Source organism: Cephus cinctus, unplaced genomic scaffold (assembly GCF_000341935.2).
Source record: "Cephus cinctus unplaced genomic scaffold, Ccin1 Ccin1_scaffold0330, whole genome shotgun sequence".
NCBI classification, from domain to species: domain Eukaryota; kingdom Metazoa; phylum Arthropoda; class Insecta; order Hymenoptera; family Cephidae; genus Cephus; species Cephus cinctus.
Genome location: NW_014333027.1, coordinates 377,750 through 395,162, shown reverse-complemented (window position 1 = coordinate 395,162; position 17,413 = coordinate 377,750). Strand labels below are relative to the sequence as shown.

At 41.9% G+C, this 17,413-nt stretch overlaps 1 protein-coding gene across 5 annotated transcripts; it reads right to left on the bottom strand.

The window, feature by feature from the left end:
* Nucleotides 1–1,168: 1,168 nt before the first annotated feature.
* Nucleotides 1,169–17,211, bottom strand: LOC107266899 (acidic repeat-containing protein). Of its 5 annotated transcripts, none has more exons than XM_025084150.1 (9): nucleotides 16,514–17,210; nucleotides 16,172–16,363; nucleotides 13,451–13,483; nucleotides 12,804–12,869; nucleotides 7,457–7,716; nucleotides 7,124–7,382; nucleotides 6,657–7,044; nucleotides 6,403–6,558; nucleotides 1,169–5,159 (listed from the first exon to the last, which is right to left on the bottom strand). In XM_025084150.1, exons 2-9 carry the CDS (start codon nucleotides 16,247–16,249, stop codon nucleotides 2,980–2,982), a joined length of 3,420 nt encoding a protein of 1,139 aa, XP_024939918.1. In that variant the 5' UTR covers nucleotides 16,250–16,363; nucleotides 16,514–17,210; the 3' UTR covers nucleotides 1,169–2,979. The 5 variants fall into 5 exon arrangements, with proteins under 5 accessions (XP_024939918.1, XP_024939919.1, XP_015593392.1 ...); XM_025084151.1 differs by having other exon boundaries at nucleotides 16,868–17,210; XM_015737907.2 differs by adding an exon at nucleotides 6,006–6,112 and having other exon boundaries at nucleotides 3,370–5,159; nucleotides 16,172–17,211.
* Nucleotides 17,212–17,413: the final 202 nt, after the last annotated feature.

The window sequence follows — 17,413 nt, the reverse complement described above, 5'->3', positions numbered from 1 at the left end:
AGTAATTCGTCCATGGAAAATCCTCGACTCGAACCACTCGAGCAGTCGCGAGGTTCAATTATCGAATCCTCGAGTTGAATTGATTAAAATCAAATTGCACCCCTTCGAAGCTAACGGGTGGACCATATATATCTCTATAAAGGACTACCGATCAAGAGTGTCTACTGGGCTTGGTTCAAGGCTGTATTAGTATTATTAGTAATGATAGTGTAGTGGTACAGTACAAATGAGTGTATAGAGTGAGATGAGACCAGATGAGAGAACGGAATGGTTGGTGCCAGTAGGAGTGGGCAAACAGCGCGCAATTAACGTGCGGCCATTAAATATGTACGCGGACGGGTGAGCGGTAGACGCGTGTGCGTGATCACGGGGCATAAATGCATTGGGGATTGAACTCATACGCGTGCACGCTCATCTTCTGGTGTTGGCACAGCCGCTTGATTAGTTCCGCCATATTTACATATCATTAGCCGATTGTTTGTTCGAACCGGAATTCCCTCATTCCTTCATTTCCCTTCCTATACATCCCGAGCTAGTTAATTCCTCCTGATATACCACACGTAAGCTCCGACACTTAATGCATTCAATTTATTGGGAAAAAATGTTTTTATTAAAAAAAAAATATTTAACTTTTTTTTTGGAAATGGAAAAAAGCTGATTTCGTTAATTTAGAGAATATGGTTGCGGGTATTTGGAAATGTTTTTTTTTTGTTTTTTCTTTTTCGTCCGTTACGATCGATAGGTAATTTATGGATGATTGTGCATGAAATTGATTGTAGATAATGACAGCACTTGGAGACGAAATCGCGTAGAATGCAAATACTGGGTGGGCTAATTGATTCCAATTAGGAGGATGGTAAAAAAGTGTAACGAGTGTTTGAACGGGTACGTCCAAATATTGAATTATCCATCTGTGGCGCAACGATGGGGGTATCTGGGAGGGTTTGAATACTTGGCTGTGGATTAATTAATCAATAGGTTCGATTCAGTCGGTAATAACGTAGCTCGGGGGGAAAAACATTTCTGGACGCAGTCGGTAAGGATGTTCTGCATTAGGACATTTGGGAAATGGGTATATACTGTTTACGTTGAGCCTTGGTCATGAATTAGGGATACAGTCATTATTCAATACGATTAATGATAGTGACTATCCAATCAGAGCCTGCAATCATTTAAATCACTTTATTCATAAAAATACGAATTTCAATTTGAATCTCATCAGAGCCTACACTGGATAACAATTCACTTTATTCTTCCTCGCGCTCGCTCTTTCACTTCATCCTTAAGAATTCTGTGGCATCGTCATTCTTTTTTTTTCTTTATACTAAATAATCGTAATAAATTGTGTCACGCAGTCGCGTGTCAATTCCATAATTAAGAAGAAAAAAATATTCGGAAACGAATAAAAAGAAAAAATACGTCTGTTTATCCCTACAGTTACAGAGAGTACACGTAACTTTCGTGTTACCCGAACAAATTGTATGAAAAAGAAAAAAAAGAAACTATGGAGGAACCAGAAACGAAAAAAAAATGAAAAGTGACGAAGAGAAACGTGAAGGAAAAAAAAATTAAAAAAAAAACAAAAAATAATTCAAAAGTAACCTATACGACTCTCTTGTATTAATTTGTGACTGGTATCGCCCAAACGGAGTAATATTTACAGGCATTCGTATATCTATATCTCCTAGTTTTCGGAACTGTATTATTTTCCCACGATATTTTTTTTTGATTATTTCCTTTCGGTGATATTTCAATAAATATTACGCTACGTCATTTCCTTTCTCCCACGGGTTCTTGTCCACGGCAATTAAACGGTACAAGGATACACCATTATTATTATTCTCGTACTTTTTCTTTTTTTTTTTTTTTAAATAACTATTAAGGCAGTATGGCAATATGGCTTGGTTTGCGTAGAATTAGGCGCACAGTAGTTCTCAATTGCACGCGTCACTTCCATAATCGCGGAAACCATTTAGTATCACCGTCATTTATACGCATAGATCAACATACACTTTTACGTATCATCCCCAAGATTGTTTTTTTTTTCCTACGCAATCATCCCTTCGCATATATGTGCTTGTTTTTTCAAAGATACGGAATCACTCTCCAATGACTCTTATTACCGAAAATACAGAAACGATTCTTCTATTAGTTTCCGTGGAACAACCCTGAATTTTTCTCTGGACCTCTACTGTAATCGGTCCTCACTTTGGTCAGGATACTTATTTAGATTACAAGTATACATCCCGGATAAGTATTATCTTTCTTCTTGTATACGTCTTGTACGGCGACTCCAGTTGAAAGAATAAGGAGGCTGACTGGATATCCGCCATTTCTTATTCGCTTAAACCCTCGACTTATTTCATCATTTATCTATTCATTTGGCAAAAGAAAAACAGTCATTATTGCCTATGTAAAAATTGCTAGGACGACTCGGCGAGTCATTAGGATCTTAATTATAATCCTAGATCGCTGCGAGCCGTTATTATAATCCACATTATTTCAATATAGTAGAATATTCTCCTTCACAATTGTGCTCTTGCATATCCTGAACTTAACCTAGAGAAACGCATTGGAATAATATTCAATGCGATGCTGGAGCAGTCACTATAGTATGTATATAATAAATAACAATAGTCAAAAGCTATACTCGTTAACGCACTACAGTATTATGGTAACGGGAAGTAATGTCAATCTTATAAAGTCTTTTACACATGCACTTCCCTGAACATATCAGAGGATCATTAACGTATCCTGACAGAGCTTAGGTACTCTTTACCTATGATCGATAGAACTGAATAAAATAATTTGGACGTGTAAAAAGAGTATACGTCCGATAGAAAAAAGAAAACAAGAAAAGAAAAAATTTAATCGAGAGACTCATCCTCGAACTAGGGATGTTATATCAATATAATATTCGAGAACGTTATTATTTTCCTATGATTGATTGTGCGTCGAATAAATTTAACTAGAAACAATTTAACGAGCGGCATCGCTTGCATCATTAGCATTCAGTATGACAGATTCAAACTGTTCCAGCACCTGCATACTTTCGGTTGACACAGCTGTGTTGTTCATTCCTAAACGTTCCCTGATTTCGCTACGAGTCCTAATTACATCCTTGGAGTCCTCCGCAGAGTCCTCGAGCGCATCTGGGAACCGATGCGTAGACCCTTTACTATGCTGGGGCCTTACTAAGTCTTGTCTCTCGGTATCAGCCTTGTCTTCAGGAACTGAGAGCTCTCTACGGAGCTCGGAAAGATTACTACGTCCTGGTAAGCGTCGCTCCAGGTCACCATCTGCCGAATTTCTACGCGGATGAACATCGTCATCGCGAGTCCGCCTCTGGGAATTCTTAGTCTGATTCACGTCATAGTTCATCTCACCAACTGTGCCCTTTATACCGGTATTATGAAACTGCTCCAGCAGTACGAACTTTTTGTCTAGAACTGTATCCATACTGGTACGTTCCTGGTGAATCAGGGTACGTGGCAGCTTGCCTTCGTCGGTAAATATTTCATGTCTGTGTTCCTCCGAGCTGTCTAGACTCTCCTGCTGACACTCAAACTCGACTTCCTCTTCGTCACAAGCTACCGGGTCATCCGATGGCTCGTCGTAGTCCTCTTCCTCGTCCTCTTCTTCTTCCTCTTCATCGAGAAGACCATTCTCATCGGAATCTACCGTCGTTACACTGGTTAGCTTTGCTCTAAGTGGCGCTGGTAAATGCGCTTCTTCCAATTTCACGTGTTCCCCGTGCTTTCCGCTAACTGAACACTCAAGCTTCCCACTGATTGATTGGGGATTACCGTCCTTATCGAGTTTACGGAGGACGGCGCACTCCTCGTCGTCGTACTCGGCGTCGTCGTCGTCGATATAATCCTCGTCGTCGTCGTCGTCGTCGTCGGCATCGTCATCATCGTCGTCGTCGTCCTCGTCGTCGTCGTCATCGTCGTCGTCTGGCGATTCTCGTGATTCCGAGCGAGTATCACCGGAGACGAGATCGGTCCGTTGATGGCCTGAGAACAATGAGTAGAATAGACTGTTTGAGCGCGACCTGTCCCTCGCAGAGCACCCATCGGGGACGACGACACCGTCTTCCTTGCTGTTTGACTCCCTTGGAACTTCCAGTTGTTCGAGAGACACGTCATCGCCGAGTTGTTGCTTACTGTCTCTGTTAATGCACAAGATTGTCTCTCGCTTTTGAGGGATTCGCAACTCTTTGTGTTTTGAGCTCCCCGATTGACTGACGCTTTCCGACTTTCGACCGTTAAACGTGTCTGATGACTCGGGACGGTCGTTGTGCTTCCCTGAGATTGCGAAATAGCCTGTTTCTGTGGGACTGAGTCTGTGGAGCGCTGGAACGCTACGATTGGCAGACTTTTTCCTACCCCTTGTATTGTTATTATCGATGGACTCGTGGGGCGCGTCGGTGTGCTTTCCACATGAGCCTGAATTGGAAGATCGTTGGACATGCGCAACTTTCGACTGATCGTCAATCCTTGACTCGTTGTTGGTTGCACTTGACTGCTGGTGCTTGCTAACGGATTGATCTTGGATTTCTGATTGACTACTGAGATCTGACGTGTTGCCAGTGGCTGCAATTGTGGCGGCGGTGTATTGCTGTTGCTGTTGCTGCAGTCCACGCTTTCCGTGCAGCCCACTTGGCTCTGAGATTTTCTTAACGATGAGATAGGATTGATGCTTTTCCGATTGGTTGCTGCTGTTCCCGTTGTTGCTGGAATTGTTGACGGACAACTGGTAGGCGTAGGACACTTGGGACTCCGACTGGACGTAGGAGACACTCGACTGACTGGTGAGCTGATTGAGAACGACCGGGGGGTAGGTGTTTTCGAATTGTTCCCGGTTGTCGGTGGCTGTTGGACATGTGATGGTTCCTGTACTGGTAGTGGTGGTATTGTTGTTAATACTGGCATTGATGCCTGAGGTGATTTCTTGTCCTGCGGCGTTGGTGGTGATTGTATTGGCGGTGATTGGGATGAGGAAGGTTGACGATGGAAGCTGGTTGATGCTGAGGACGTTGGACAAGAGGTGTTGTCTCTTGTTAGCTGCATTAGTTTTATAAAGTCCACGAGTCGCTTTATGGACCTCTGTGTCTTTTCCTGCTTTCCCAGCAACTCCTGACGCGTACGATGCTGAGCCTGCGAGCACAGTTAAGAAAGAGAAAACTGTCGTTAGCTGTTAATAGTTTGATGTCCTAGCTACCTTAAATTTACTATAGATTAAAGACAGGATTTACTATAGATTAAAGGAATTAACAGAATTTCGCGAATTTACGATATCACATTTACAACCACAGACATGCTCGAGATAATGCAAAAAATTATAAAGGGATGTCCAAAAGATTGTAACGCGCAATACAATCGTTACTCGAGCATTGTGGAATCATATTTCAAGTCAATATTTGTAACATAATATTCATTTTTGACGATCCCATGACCAGTATTAAGTACCACATGTAATTATTAAAAATATTAGAACAATGAAATATGTGAATGTATGAATCTATGTCTTTAGAAATGAATGAAACAAATCTATCGCCAAACAGTACAAAAGCGGATAAATGCTGCTAAAGCAATTGTAAAAAAGAGCTATTTTGAATATCAGGTAAAAAACGAAGTTTCTCTCCATCAAAGAAAAACGATGTACTACGAACAATAAGTACTACGGTAAATGATAGATCATCATTGAACAAGCGTAATATATAAACATGATTAAAAAATCTCAGGAAAGTAAAATCAAGTGATTACATTGCAAACGCAAATGGGTAACATAGAGTAACTTTCCATGGGTAATAATGTAATTAAATGAATTAATCAATGAGCGAACGGACAAACGAACGAACGAAAATACATGGAGATCTTGCAGGTACTTCGAAAGAAAAAGAAACTGCACATATGTGCACCGTTCAAGAAAAAATAAAGGACATTCCAAATAAATAAAAAATGTCTTTAGGTTTCTTTCTCTACACAGGCCACAGGACGAACCTGAAGTGATTGGCCGAGTAGTTGCGAGCGCTTTTCCAACTCGTAAACCTGCAATCTCAGATCCGAGTTTCGCTCGCGCAGCTCATATCTTTCTCTCTCTTTTTCCTCTGCAAGACATTTTGCGTTCAATACGTAGGTTTTTGGCCAATTTGATCAACGAAAAAGTTCTTCGTTTATTGCAAATTCAATACTTTCACGAAAGGAAAGAAAAAATTATTGGATTCGCTTGAAAATAAAAAGAACATGGCATCTCTCAGACAGTACAGAGCAAAGAAAAAGGAATAAGAAACTTATGAAAAAGATATTATCTGCAGAAAATAAGAACTTTTTTGTCAATCGCACGTATGTAATGGTATACAGAACTGCTGATGCCTCGGACTAGCCGAGGACGGATTACCGAGCTCGTCATCCTTCTTGCAAGACATCGCAGGCCCATCCTCGCGATCCTTGCACTTTGGTGCGCATTTCGGACACGTTCTGGAAGGAGCCGGCGATACCGAATGGCAGGATACATGATAGTTAGCCGAACAGTTGTCGCAAATGGTTAGAGTTCCTAGAAGTAGATAATTCCATAGTTTCTAGATTAGAATAGAAATGAAACATCGATAAGCATTATCTAATCAATTATCTCCTAGAATTCAAATAACTTGCCTGGATTTCTACAGTGTATACAGACTGAAGAATCATTCTCAATCCTCTCTATAGTTAAACTGGAAGGCAATCCTGGTATGTGAACTGCCTTGCTACCAACCGATTGAACTGATTTTGCAGAAGGCAGTTGTACTTGACTGGAACCATTTTCCAGTTTACCCTTTCCTGGGAAGACCTTACTCTCCTGAGCATTTCGCAAGATATTGGGACGCGTGGTAGCCTTCTGCGTGGGTATCAGAGACTTGGTTGGCGTCCTCGTAGAAGGTGAGGACGATTTCGGCGGCGACGTCTTGCTTGGTGGTGGCGAAGGTCCATTCAGTCTTGCTGTCGTTTGGCGAGTTTGCGGTGCATTTCCAGCTGACTGAAGATAAGAGTATCTCTTACGTTTCTAAAATTAACACAATAATCAGCATTCGAGGAAGAATCCTTGCAAAGCACTTACAGCTAATTCGAATAATGATAATTACCGTGGGAATTTCCCAATTAGAATAAACAAACTGTGGATTGGCCGTGCTCCTGCGTTTTCTCTCAGCGCGTTTATTCTGTAACTCTGTGAATCTGTCTATGGTGATGAGACCAAGATTACCCAGGAAGGTCGTTTGTTCCATAGATTCGATCTTCTTCTCGACTGGATCTTCTTCCGGCTTCTCGTGTGAATTCTCATCAAGGGACACCTCGATGACCTCATCCTCACCAGAAATAGTTTCCACGGAGTAAGGTCGTTCCCTATGTTATCATAATAACTGCTAGTATCCAACTCATTCTTATAGATCAAATTAATAATTATTAAACTGTCATACTTGGCCCGATCATTTTCTTGAGACGTGGGAGATGGAACATCACCATTATGCACAACCTCCTCGTAATCGTCTTTCGATGTTCGCCTGCTGATTCCATTGATTTCCTTAGATTGGGCGAGTTCGCTCCTGTCTTCATTGTTGTTGGTGATGTGATTGTTATTGTTGATACCCAGGAGCGAGGCTACGGAAACTTTTGCCCCGTTCACGTTATCCGCTTTGAAATCCTCCACTTCCTTGCGCAGGCGCTGTACCACCTGCTTCTGCGTAGAAAACACGAGAACAAAGTTTTAGCCACGAGCCAGAAACTGAGAAGAAACTTTAGGATAATGGTCCAAGAGAGATCCGCCAGGACGAATGCTTGCGCTTCGCACGATTTACCGAGGATGTCTTTAGGATCAAGAAATAGTTTTTTTCATATCTAACAGATAAGCCATTCCCCTATCCAGGTAATGCGATGTCCTCTGGGATTGCACAGGTCATGTTAGGAGGATGGTCCAGGAGTTACGAAATCGATTTCAGCGCACTTTGATACTGAACGACAACTCTGTCTAATGTCGCAACAGACACAAGACGTATTGCGTCGTCCTATTGAAATGTTATCATTGAAAAATAGAAAAATGAATAAAGATCTACCGCGCCTCGAGAAAAACGATTGTCCGTGGCGAGAAGCGGCGACAATTCGAACTAAAAGCATACAGAAATGCATCATGGGTAAAGCGTACTTAAGAACCATTATAACTTTTAGACCGTCGCGTCGACTTTTCTACCCAGCAACTTTTTAATTCTTTCCCAGCATCCCTAGAGAGAGGTTGTCGCACGCGATATCACGATTCCTAGAATCAACTATCTATTCCAGATGAAGATTCCGCGGGGACTGACGATTCGCGTACCAATTACAGAAACAATTAGTCGTAATAAAAATTCACGTAAGAACCTCAAAGAGTGACACGTCGTCAATAAATTCGACAGACGGTCCTGAAACAACGTATAGTACAAAAACGTACCAGAGCCTAATGCAAAATCGAAGTGAACAAAAGTTCATAAGAATTACGAGTGACAGATCATAAGAGGAATCTTGGAGATTATAAACAATTCGTATAAAAACTAAGAGAACCCATGGAAGAGATTTTCAAGAGATGAAAACATCATTTCCGTGAGATATTTTATTGATTGAGGTCCTCCCTCGGTTGCTCCTCTGCCTCTACCACCTCCTGGCACCTCTTCCCCCCTCCCCCTCCCCCTCGTCTCTCTCACCTATCCCCGCGCGAGGGAAACATCCGGCAAAGCAGATACCAGCATCAACGGAGCAAGAGAGACAATCGACTGTAATAACAATGTTCATCAATATTACCAGGTGGTAATCAAACTGCCAGTAGATAGTAGCGCGCAATTAGATTCTACGCCGTTGCGTAAGTTTTCAACGTGAAAAAAGGCACATAGTTAACTTTCTCATAACTTTTGACAGTGTCGAGCGTTAACTTTGCGAACGTCCCGGAAAACTTAAGCGCGTTAGCAAACGCTCGAATAACGATTTTTAAGGTAGCTGCGCTGCGCCGCGCTCAGCTCTCGCAGTGCGACCATCGCATGGAAACTTGTGTACGGGGTCAGAAGTCATCGTACCTATACGGCACATACCTGCAGCACATAGGACGTGCTGATAGAGAATGCAATTATATGGACAGGTAAAAATACGTGAAAATGCTACATCGATCCATCCGATCAGATCATTTACTTGTCAATGTGTCGTCCCGTATATTGACGGGCTTTTCTGACCTTTTTCCATGGACCACGTACATCCGTGAGATTATCAAGAGAATAAAGAGAAAGTCGCTGACTCGACTCCTCTTGCCGTTGCAACAGATTTTATCAATATGAATGTTTTTTTTTTAAAGATAAAAAATGAAAATTTTATACTTTCGATATTTTTCATCATCTTTCTCTTTCGAGTGCGCAGTCGATAACGGAGGAGTACATTTGACCAGTATCTGATAACAGATGCATCCGTTGTAATTCTTGAGTCAATATAACGTTCTGGATGATTGCGTAGTCCGACTGGGTAAGGGGATGACGCAATATCTGTCAATTAAATGTATTATAATTTTTCACAACAAAACGAGTCCATGAGACATTGGGTACGATTGCACAGAAAGATGTAGACAGGTCGTTACAGAATTACTGTGCCCAGAGTCAATTCGGAAAATGTTCTCACTTCTATAAAAGCAAGCTCCAAAGTTTGATCTTTAGCTTTGGACCTCAGAGTTCCCTGAACGTTATACGTCGCCATACCTCCAATCCGTCTCTCTCGCGCTCAACTCCACGCCACGTACTTGCAACGAACGTAGCTGCGCCCCATTTCTATTTATAGTTACATTTCATTCCCACTTCACGCTTTTACAATGTTTCTTTTTCAATCTTATTAGCATACTCTGTTATTCTTTCTTATCTACACCAGAGCAACGGGTATCCATTCATCTAGCTACCAAAATCACGCTCCTTATAAAAGCCACCGGGTCTTACCGAGGTCCATATATAAAAAATACCCGGTGGTCAGAATGAATTCAATTTCTCTCCCTCATCTTCTCACCCTTAAATCCCCTCGCTGATCCTACCTGCCACAGTCAACATATTCCGTAACTGAACCACGGTTGCGATTATTCAATTTCAGCCAATTGCATCGATTTGATGTCGACTACTGAGAAAAATCAATCGATGTAATTCGTTGAAATTTAATAACCACAACTGCGGTTCGAATACGAAATGTAACCTAAGTAACCTCGTGTATCTTTTCTCCTGAGCCGTCTCTCTCCCTCCCTCACTCTCTCTCTCTCTCTCTTTCTCTCTCTCTCATCAGTCTCCCTGCGTTCCTGTTGCGCAACGTGGCATATATTCAAACGACGTCGATAGACGTCGCGCGTCCCTTTTACGAAGCACAAAGTTTAGGTCGATCTCCAGTACCAGATGAATTCTCTTATGTCCCGTCCCGTGAGGTTACCGCGCATGCGCCAACCGTTACCCTCGGCGCGAGTTTCAAAGTGGAGGCGCGCACTTGCTGCTCCTTGGACATCAGACCTAATGACACCGAGATACGCGAAACGACGAGGACGTCGTCTCTCCTACTCACCATCACCACCTCCTCCTCCTCCTCCTTCTCCTCCTTCTCCTCCTCCGCGCCACCTCGGGTTGGGCTTTCGACTCTCTTTCGCTTCCCTCGTTCTCCCTCTACGGAGCTTCAAGATCAATAAGAACCACCTTGGCCTCTCGCGTGCCCTGGTCCCACGTCGGATTGGTTGACGGGCCCAAAAGCTCACGACAATTGGTCGTTTCACTTGGTAACCTTTTAATGAAATTCCTGAACGCGTAACAAGACTATGACGTTCCCTCCGCTCCCTTGACATTAACGTTATTTCCATAGACCGCGTCGAACGTAAACAACACGAGTACACAATGTAACCAACCTCAGAAATTGTCAGCGCCAATGAGCGTTTATGGAGGATTCGCCCGCTTTTCTATTATTTATCTACTTTCGTCCGTCTCTCTTTCGCAAACTGTGCGCTGATACTACCCGTGCTCTTTTTTTCTCTCTCTTAGCTACGGCTTACGCTTCCCGTATCCTGCCCAACTTTGCCAACTTCGTTATAACGAGTCTGCTCGTTTCCCAACTCGGCGCATGTCTGCGCTCGGAAGCGATTTATCCTAAATGCTAACTGCGATTGTACGATTCCTTTTCAATTTTTCCTTTTTCGTTAAAACAAAATGCCACGAAAGTTTCTTTACCTCGGAATCTATTTTTCACGTGTCGTTGTTACGTCAATTTTATTTTATTCAGAGTCCCGGCATCTATGCTCGATACTTTTCGTACAGGCTGTAATACGACAGTTTGCGAGATCTTGGCTAATCTTATTACAACTCGATTTCTCGTGAGTCATAGGAGTTACCCTTGGTTAATCAGTGTTGTGGGGAAAAAAAAAAAACTTGTCTGCTCATCCGATGGCCATTCAGGACGTAAGATGAATATGGAGATTATTGTATGTATCAGTCGTGTGTACAAGCCGTCTAGCGACGCCACTACAGTCTACTAATTCAACAAATAGTTAATTTAGGACCACGCGGACGTCTCGTAACGATTCCTACCCACGCGTAGTAACGTGAGAAAAAAAGGCCCAGTGAAAGTACACCAAGTCGATAGAACGAAGTTACGTCCCGAATTACAACCGTATTTTCAGCGAGAGACCAAGAATTAGATATCTATCGTATGACTTTCGAAACTTCGATAAAATTAAATATCCCAACTGTTCCTTGATCCTAGCCAATGAGCTACCTTGTCAAGATCTCATTTTCAACCCTAAAACGTAAAAAAGATTTTTCCGAAATTTCACCAACCGTCAAGCTGATCACCTCTGTTCGAAGAGTCAACGAATGAATCGATCCAGACTCTTGAATCCGTAGAACGAAAATTCTCATATAAATTTTCAAAAGAAACACCAGCAATCAAGAAACGACAAGACGCCCGAAGGTGGGAGGGCGCAAGAAGCAGAGTATGCGATAATTAATTCTCAGATACAATTAATTCCTGGCGCAGGTTGCGCGCGCACCTCAAAACAACTATATACATATCCCCGTAACAAGAATATACGAGTCACAGTTGAGAGTCGCTGCGAAACGGAAAGCCGACCTTGCGGGAAGCGAGGTTTCCGCTCGAAACTTTCGACTCTGACAAACTTCTCTCGTCTAAGTATTTTTTTCCCTCGTATCTTTAACCACCTTCAATTTTTCGATCGCATTCATTCATTCCCTCTGGAACAAATAATTTACCTGCCACCTTAACCTCTTCAAAGTACTCGCTACGGTGTACGAATAATATTGAACTGCAAACACGTCACGTTATAGGAACAATAGTACAACGAATTGACAAGCTCGAGTTACACCTTCATGAGGAAACTGCTTCAGGGCTGCCGTCTTGGCAAAAAGCTTATACGCTTATTTATAACCTAAACGACGCGTGCTTACGGAGGATAATGCCGGTAAACGTGGCAGATGGAGTTTTCTAGGTTATCCGGGCGTGTAGTAACGCGGTGAGGCGCACGCTGCGCCCTGACCTTGTTACATCAGTGCCAGACGGATAGAGTTATCGGGGATTGTTTCATTTTTTCATCATGTTCTCTGGAGTAAAGAGAAAAAGGACATGTCGAATCTACATTCTAGATAGGAATTATCACCTCCAAGAATCATGATCACGGCAGTATTGATGTTGGTAAAGTAGGGATCCAGTCCAAGTAGCGAATAAACAAGACTGACGAGCAGAAAGAAAAAAAAGTATTACCAAATGAAGAAATGCATGTTGACTTACCTGGCATCTTCCCAAGGATACAATGTGCAGCTGAATTTCTTGTATTTGACCCAGAATATCTGTGTTCTGAAATCACATTGAACAATCGGTAAGTAGTTATTATTCTCTTCCACTTGCATGTACTGTGCATTGAAATGGTCACAGGGTGCAGCACAGAATTTTTATGATAAACGAGAAATCGAACGATAACTAGTAAGGAGTGAAGAGAAGGGAACGTACGTCGAGGATCGTTTATATTCCAGAAGTCTATTTTGTAGTAAATACTTCATGTATTGATATGACGTCGGACCAATTACAATGTAACACAAGGATTGACGGAGAACGACGGAAATGCAATTTGTCGTGATCGATCGTGACTGCGTCGCTTTCACGTTCTCTTTGATTCTGTCCAGAGTTTAACGGTAATTACACGAAAATTCATCTCGGTTTGAAATCTAACGGTTACTCCCATCCCTGCATGCATTAAGTTCACCAGGTTTGCCCAGGAGTAAAAACAGAAAGAACAAAACGGAAAGAAATCGACTAAAAGATTCTCTCCTTTGCCTTGAAAAAGTAAAAATAATCGAAGAAAACGAGAGGACGAAATGACGAAATAACGAGATGATATTGTTGCATTTCGTTAAATAATTAAGAGCTTTACTACTTACGTTTGGGTCATCCTTCAGTTTCCCGACGCAGATCTGCAATGGGAAAACAATGCGATCAATGCTTTTGTCTCTGGATAACTCGATCGGACTTGGTAGATTTCTAACTTATCGACTGAGCTTCGAGCCATCATAATAAACAATGATAAATACACCTGTAACGGTTAGTACAGTGGCGTGAACGTTACGTAAAAGACTAAAACTATGGTTATACCAAATGCATCGGTAGTAACAGAAAGTAAATCGCTCTTGATGTTCATAAATAATCCAATAGGTCAGAAACTATAGTAATAGACAAAAACGTTTACATACAATGTGACAGATATTCCACTATCTAACCTTACACTTTATCTATACCCTCTATGCAGTTCCGTAGCACGTAAACTTACAAACTGGTACCAGCTACCTTCGAAGAATACGTACTCTTACAGCGAACGTGACTAAGTTCACGACACGCGAGGTGATTCAGAATGATTTTTTAATAGATTTATTAAAGGAGAAGATCCAAATAATTACGCGGCAGAGATTCGAAGGGGAAAAATTTTTTTCGTAGCTCCGTTAGAAAATTTTTATGCGTTATAACGCGTGACGCTGAAATGATAAAAGACCGTTTCGTTATTTGCACGATGAAATGGCGATTCAACGTCGAAGAAAGTTGACGTTAAACGAGTAACAAGTTTTCCCGTAGCAATAAGTAACTCGTCGACATCTTCCCCACGAGTAACGAAAATTCTCTGCAATTAGGAAAAGCGACTGTCTCCGTGTAATACGAGTTGTACGCGAAGATTCGAACAAAATTTCATTATTTTCACGAATTCAAATTTATTGATTGCGCAATGGTTCTTTATTCAAGGGATACATGAGTATCCTTATCTTAAACCACAGTGTGTAGCGTATCAAGCTTTATAGGAGATGTAATAAGAAAATACGATTTGGCTTTTACGATAAGCCCACTCAACAGCAGCAATTTCTATCGTGCAGCGATTTAGCTGAACTTTATTTATTACCAGACAGAGATCGTTAAAAGAGTATCCCCGGTAACGTCCGAGCACGTCTTAATAGGATTGCCTAATTAAATAAAAAAAAGCCTTACTAAGTCACTGCGCATGGACAAAGAAACATAAATACCAAAACGCAGGAGCCTGTACGGAGGGAGATAACAGAGTCGTACACTCAACAAGATTTTATCCAGAGGGACGATATCAATTTCTCCTATATTGACAAACTACTGCATAATCACAAAGTGATATCGTGCCTCATCGTCTTATCGTTGACGAAACTGTACTATGCAAATATCTCATAACAATCGTTAGAAACGTATATACACACTGTAGATGCATATAGGCATAGTTGTATGTACAGTCAGAGTAATCCGAAATAAAGTGTATAACAAGTTGGAACTATCATTAATTTTGCGCAGCTGTCCTTTATTAGCAAACCATTTGAAGATTCGTTATGTCGACCATTGCGATGTAAAACTTTCCGCAAGGGAGCTCATTCTTCTCATTTAGAGTTCTCTATGGTTCATAACAGAAAGAGAAGCAAAAGAGGAAGTCGACAAGGAGAGACAAATTAAACTTTATAATATTAGAGTAAAAATATTGACAAAAATTTTAAAGATATTTGTCTACCGTTATTTTGAGTTACTTAATCATCTCATGCGCAAGACCTCTTGACAGCGTCAGGGCTCGTTCTCATAGAGCGACCAACAACTCTCTTTCGATCTGAAGCTCAACCGATACATGTAACTTGTCATGACGCGCGAAAGAAATCTGTAGCATATGATAAAAGCAAAAAAAATAATGAGAAAGAACAATAATTTTCGTTTTATTAACTTCTCAAAGATGCGTTTAAAGTGACTTGGTAGTTTGGTATAAAGAAGAAAAGTTGCGTTCCGCTTGGGTTCCTTGAGAACCGAGTTTTACCTTGAGACTCCAGAGACTTATAATACTTAGCATGTTATAATATTGAAAGAAAGTTATTAGAAATTTTGTTCGAATTTGGGAATGACCCGTTTGATTAAAGTAAATGGCAATTCAGTGGCGTTCCCGTCGAGGAAATGTAAAACATGAAATACAAAAGATTACAGCGAGGCATAATGGAGATACAAGAGTGGCCGTAAATCAATCGATTACCTGGCAGTGTCGAGCGTCGTAGCACAGGGCAAACTATCGTTCAAGGGTATCCCGTGAGAGACACAAGTACGGATATCGCGATCTAGTAAGTTAAAGCACGTCGGCAGATAATCAACTCATGAACTGTAGACAGTTATGGTACGCGTATAGTTCATATAGTTCGTAAAGCGCGTTCATTCTGTTTCTATCTCTCTCCCTCTCTTGCACTGACACAAAGATAGAACCCGAAAGTCCATACCCAAACTGCAGAAACTTGAGAATAATCAGGAATAAAGAGACATGGTCTACTAGGCCAGCACGCCTGGCAGTACTAACTTTTCCCTGGGGACTTAGGTAGACTTTAAGTGTAACAAGGATAGGAACATGATGGAGAGAGTGAATGAGTAAGACAAGGATAGAAAATCCCCTCTGTCTTCATTGTCCCCGCGACATCCCACGACGCTCACAGCACCGCGTAAAAGTTAGCCTGACAATCCTAATGCGATGATCTCACAGCAATAGCGAAGTCTAGACACTACGTTAAAGTGAAGCATAAACACAGGTATAATACAGAGAAAAGAAAATTAATAAAACTACGGAAAAGGCTCACCTGATGATCGCGTATGGCGTTTTTCAGCTTGCTTTGAACCGAGAGTATCTCCTCCTGGAGGGACTTCGATATCTCCATAGTTTCACAGGGCTCTTGCGAGGCGTTTTGCGCGTAGACACGTCCCGGTTGTGCCGGGCGATCTTTCGAGGATAGACGGACGGAGGAAGTGTGAGACTGAGAGGACGAGGCACACTGTAGATAGAGTAAGAACAAGAGAAAGAAAGAAAAATGACAAAGTTAACGAGAAAACAAGACTAAGAAGAAGAAAAACTAGCACTCGCAGTCTCGCGTTGCTCAAAAAAGATGAATTCTCTGACGAGCAACCAAAGACACAGCACGCACAGCACTTATTCTCTTAATATCTTGTTTATTCCAACAGCTTTTTCAATCCATTTGATTCTTTCCAGTTATCCCTCTATCGTCTTCGTCAAGGAACCTCATTTACTTCACTATTTGGGTCTCACATCTGTACCGAATGACGTTCAAACACGAAAAAGTCTATACACGTATATAGTGACAATAATCGGCACCAACACTATTTCTGACCAAGTGGTATTCGCTCCTTACGAGCGTTTACACGAGAACGTGTGCCAAGTTGCGCGAGGGATCACAGTCCCCACCAGAATATAGAACTGACTTCCCCCACCGCCTGATCACAAGAGCGCTCTGTGTTGCTACCAAAGAGAGTTTTCTTACCGTGGACGAATAGATACTGATTTTATAACAACGCGACTCTGCCGACTCCTCGACCCCGGACACGCACGCTTTCAGGTTAGGGTACGGTCTCGCCAAGGTTTCACGCCGGCGCGCGTACCCCTTCGCCTTTGGCGGATCGCAGCAGCATTCAAAAGAAATCTCTTTAGGCAGATGTTTTACCAATAATAAGAGAGCGCAGGGGTGTGTAGTGATGCCGGCGATCGTAGCGACATCGAATTGCGCTTACGGCACGCGAGGAAATGCACCATGCACGTATAGTAGCCATCTTTATTATAGATTCTAATGCGACAGCTATTTAAGACAGGCGCCCAGTTCGAAAGTTCTTGAAACTTGTGTTTGGTTATTACCGACTTAAAAGTTGAATTCAAAGAATATCGGTTGTTAGGATATTGATTAAGAATAGGGTACGGAAGCTTGGTTGCAGCGATAGAAAGTTTTATGTTAATGTCTTATTTCTTTAATTAGTAACTATTGAAGGTCGCAAAAAGTATAGACACACTATGGCGGCGAGCGGTAGTTTACTGC

What these genes read in the sequence shown, in the direction of transcription:
- LOC107266899 (XM_025084150.1), bottom strand. Translation starts at nt 16,249, where the DNA reads ATGGAGATATCGAAGTCCCTCCAGGAGGAGATACTCTCGGTTCAAAGC. An exon ending in TATCCTTGGGAAGATGCCAG is followed by an intron (nt 7,717 to 12,803) that starts GTAAGTCAACAT and finishes TTTTCTACGCAG; the next exon opens with AAGCAGGTGGTACAGCGCCT. An exon ending in CAAGAAAATGATCGGGCCAA is followed by an intron (nt 7,383 to 7,456) that starts GTATGACAGTTT and finishes ATGATAACATAG; the next exon opens with GGAACGACCTTACTCCGTGG.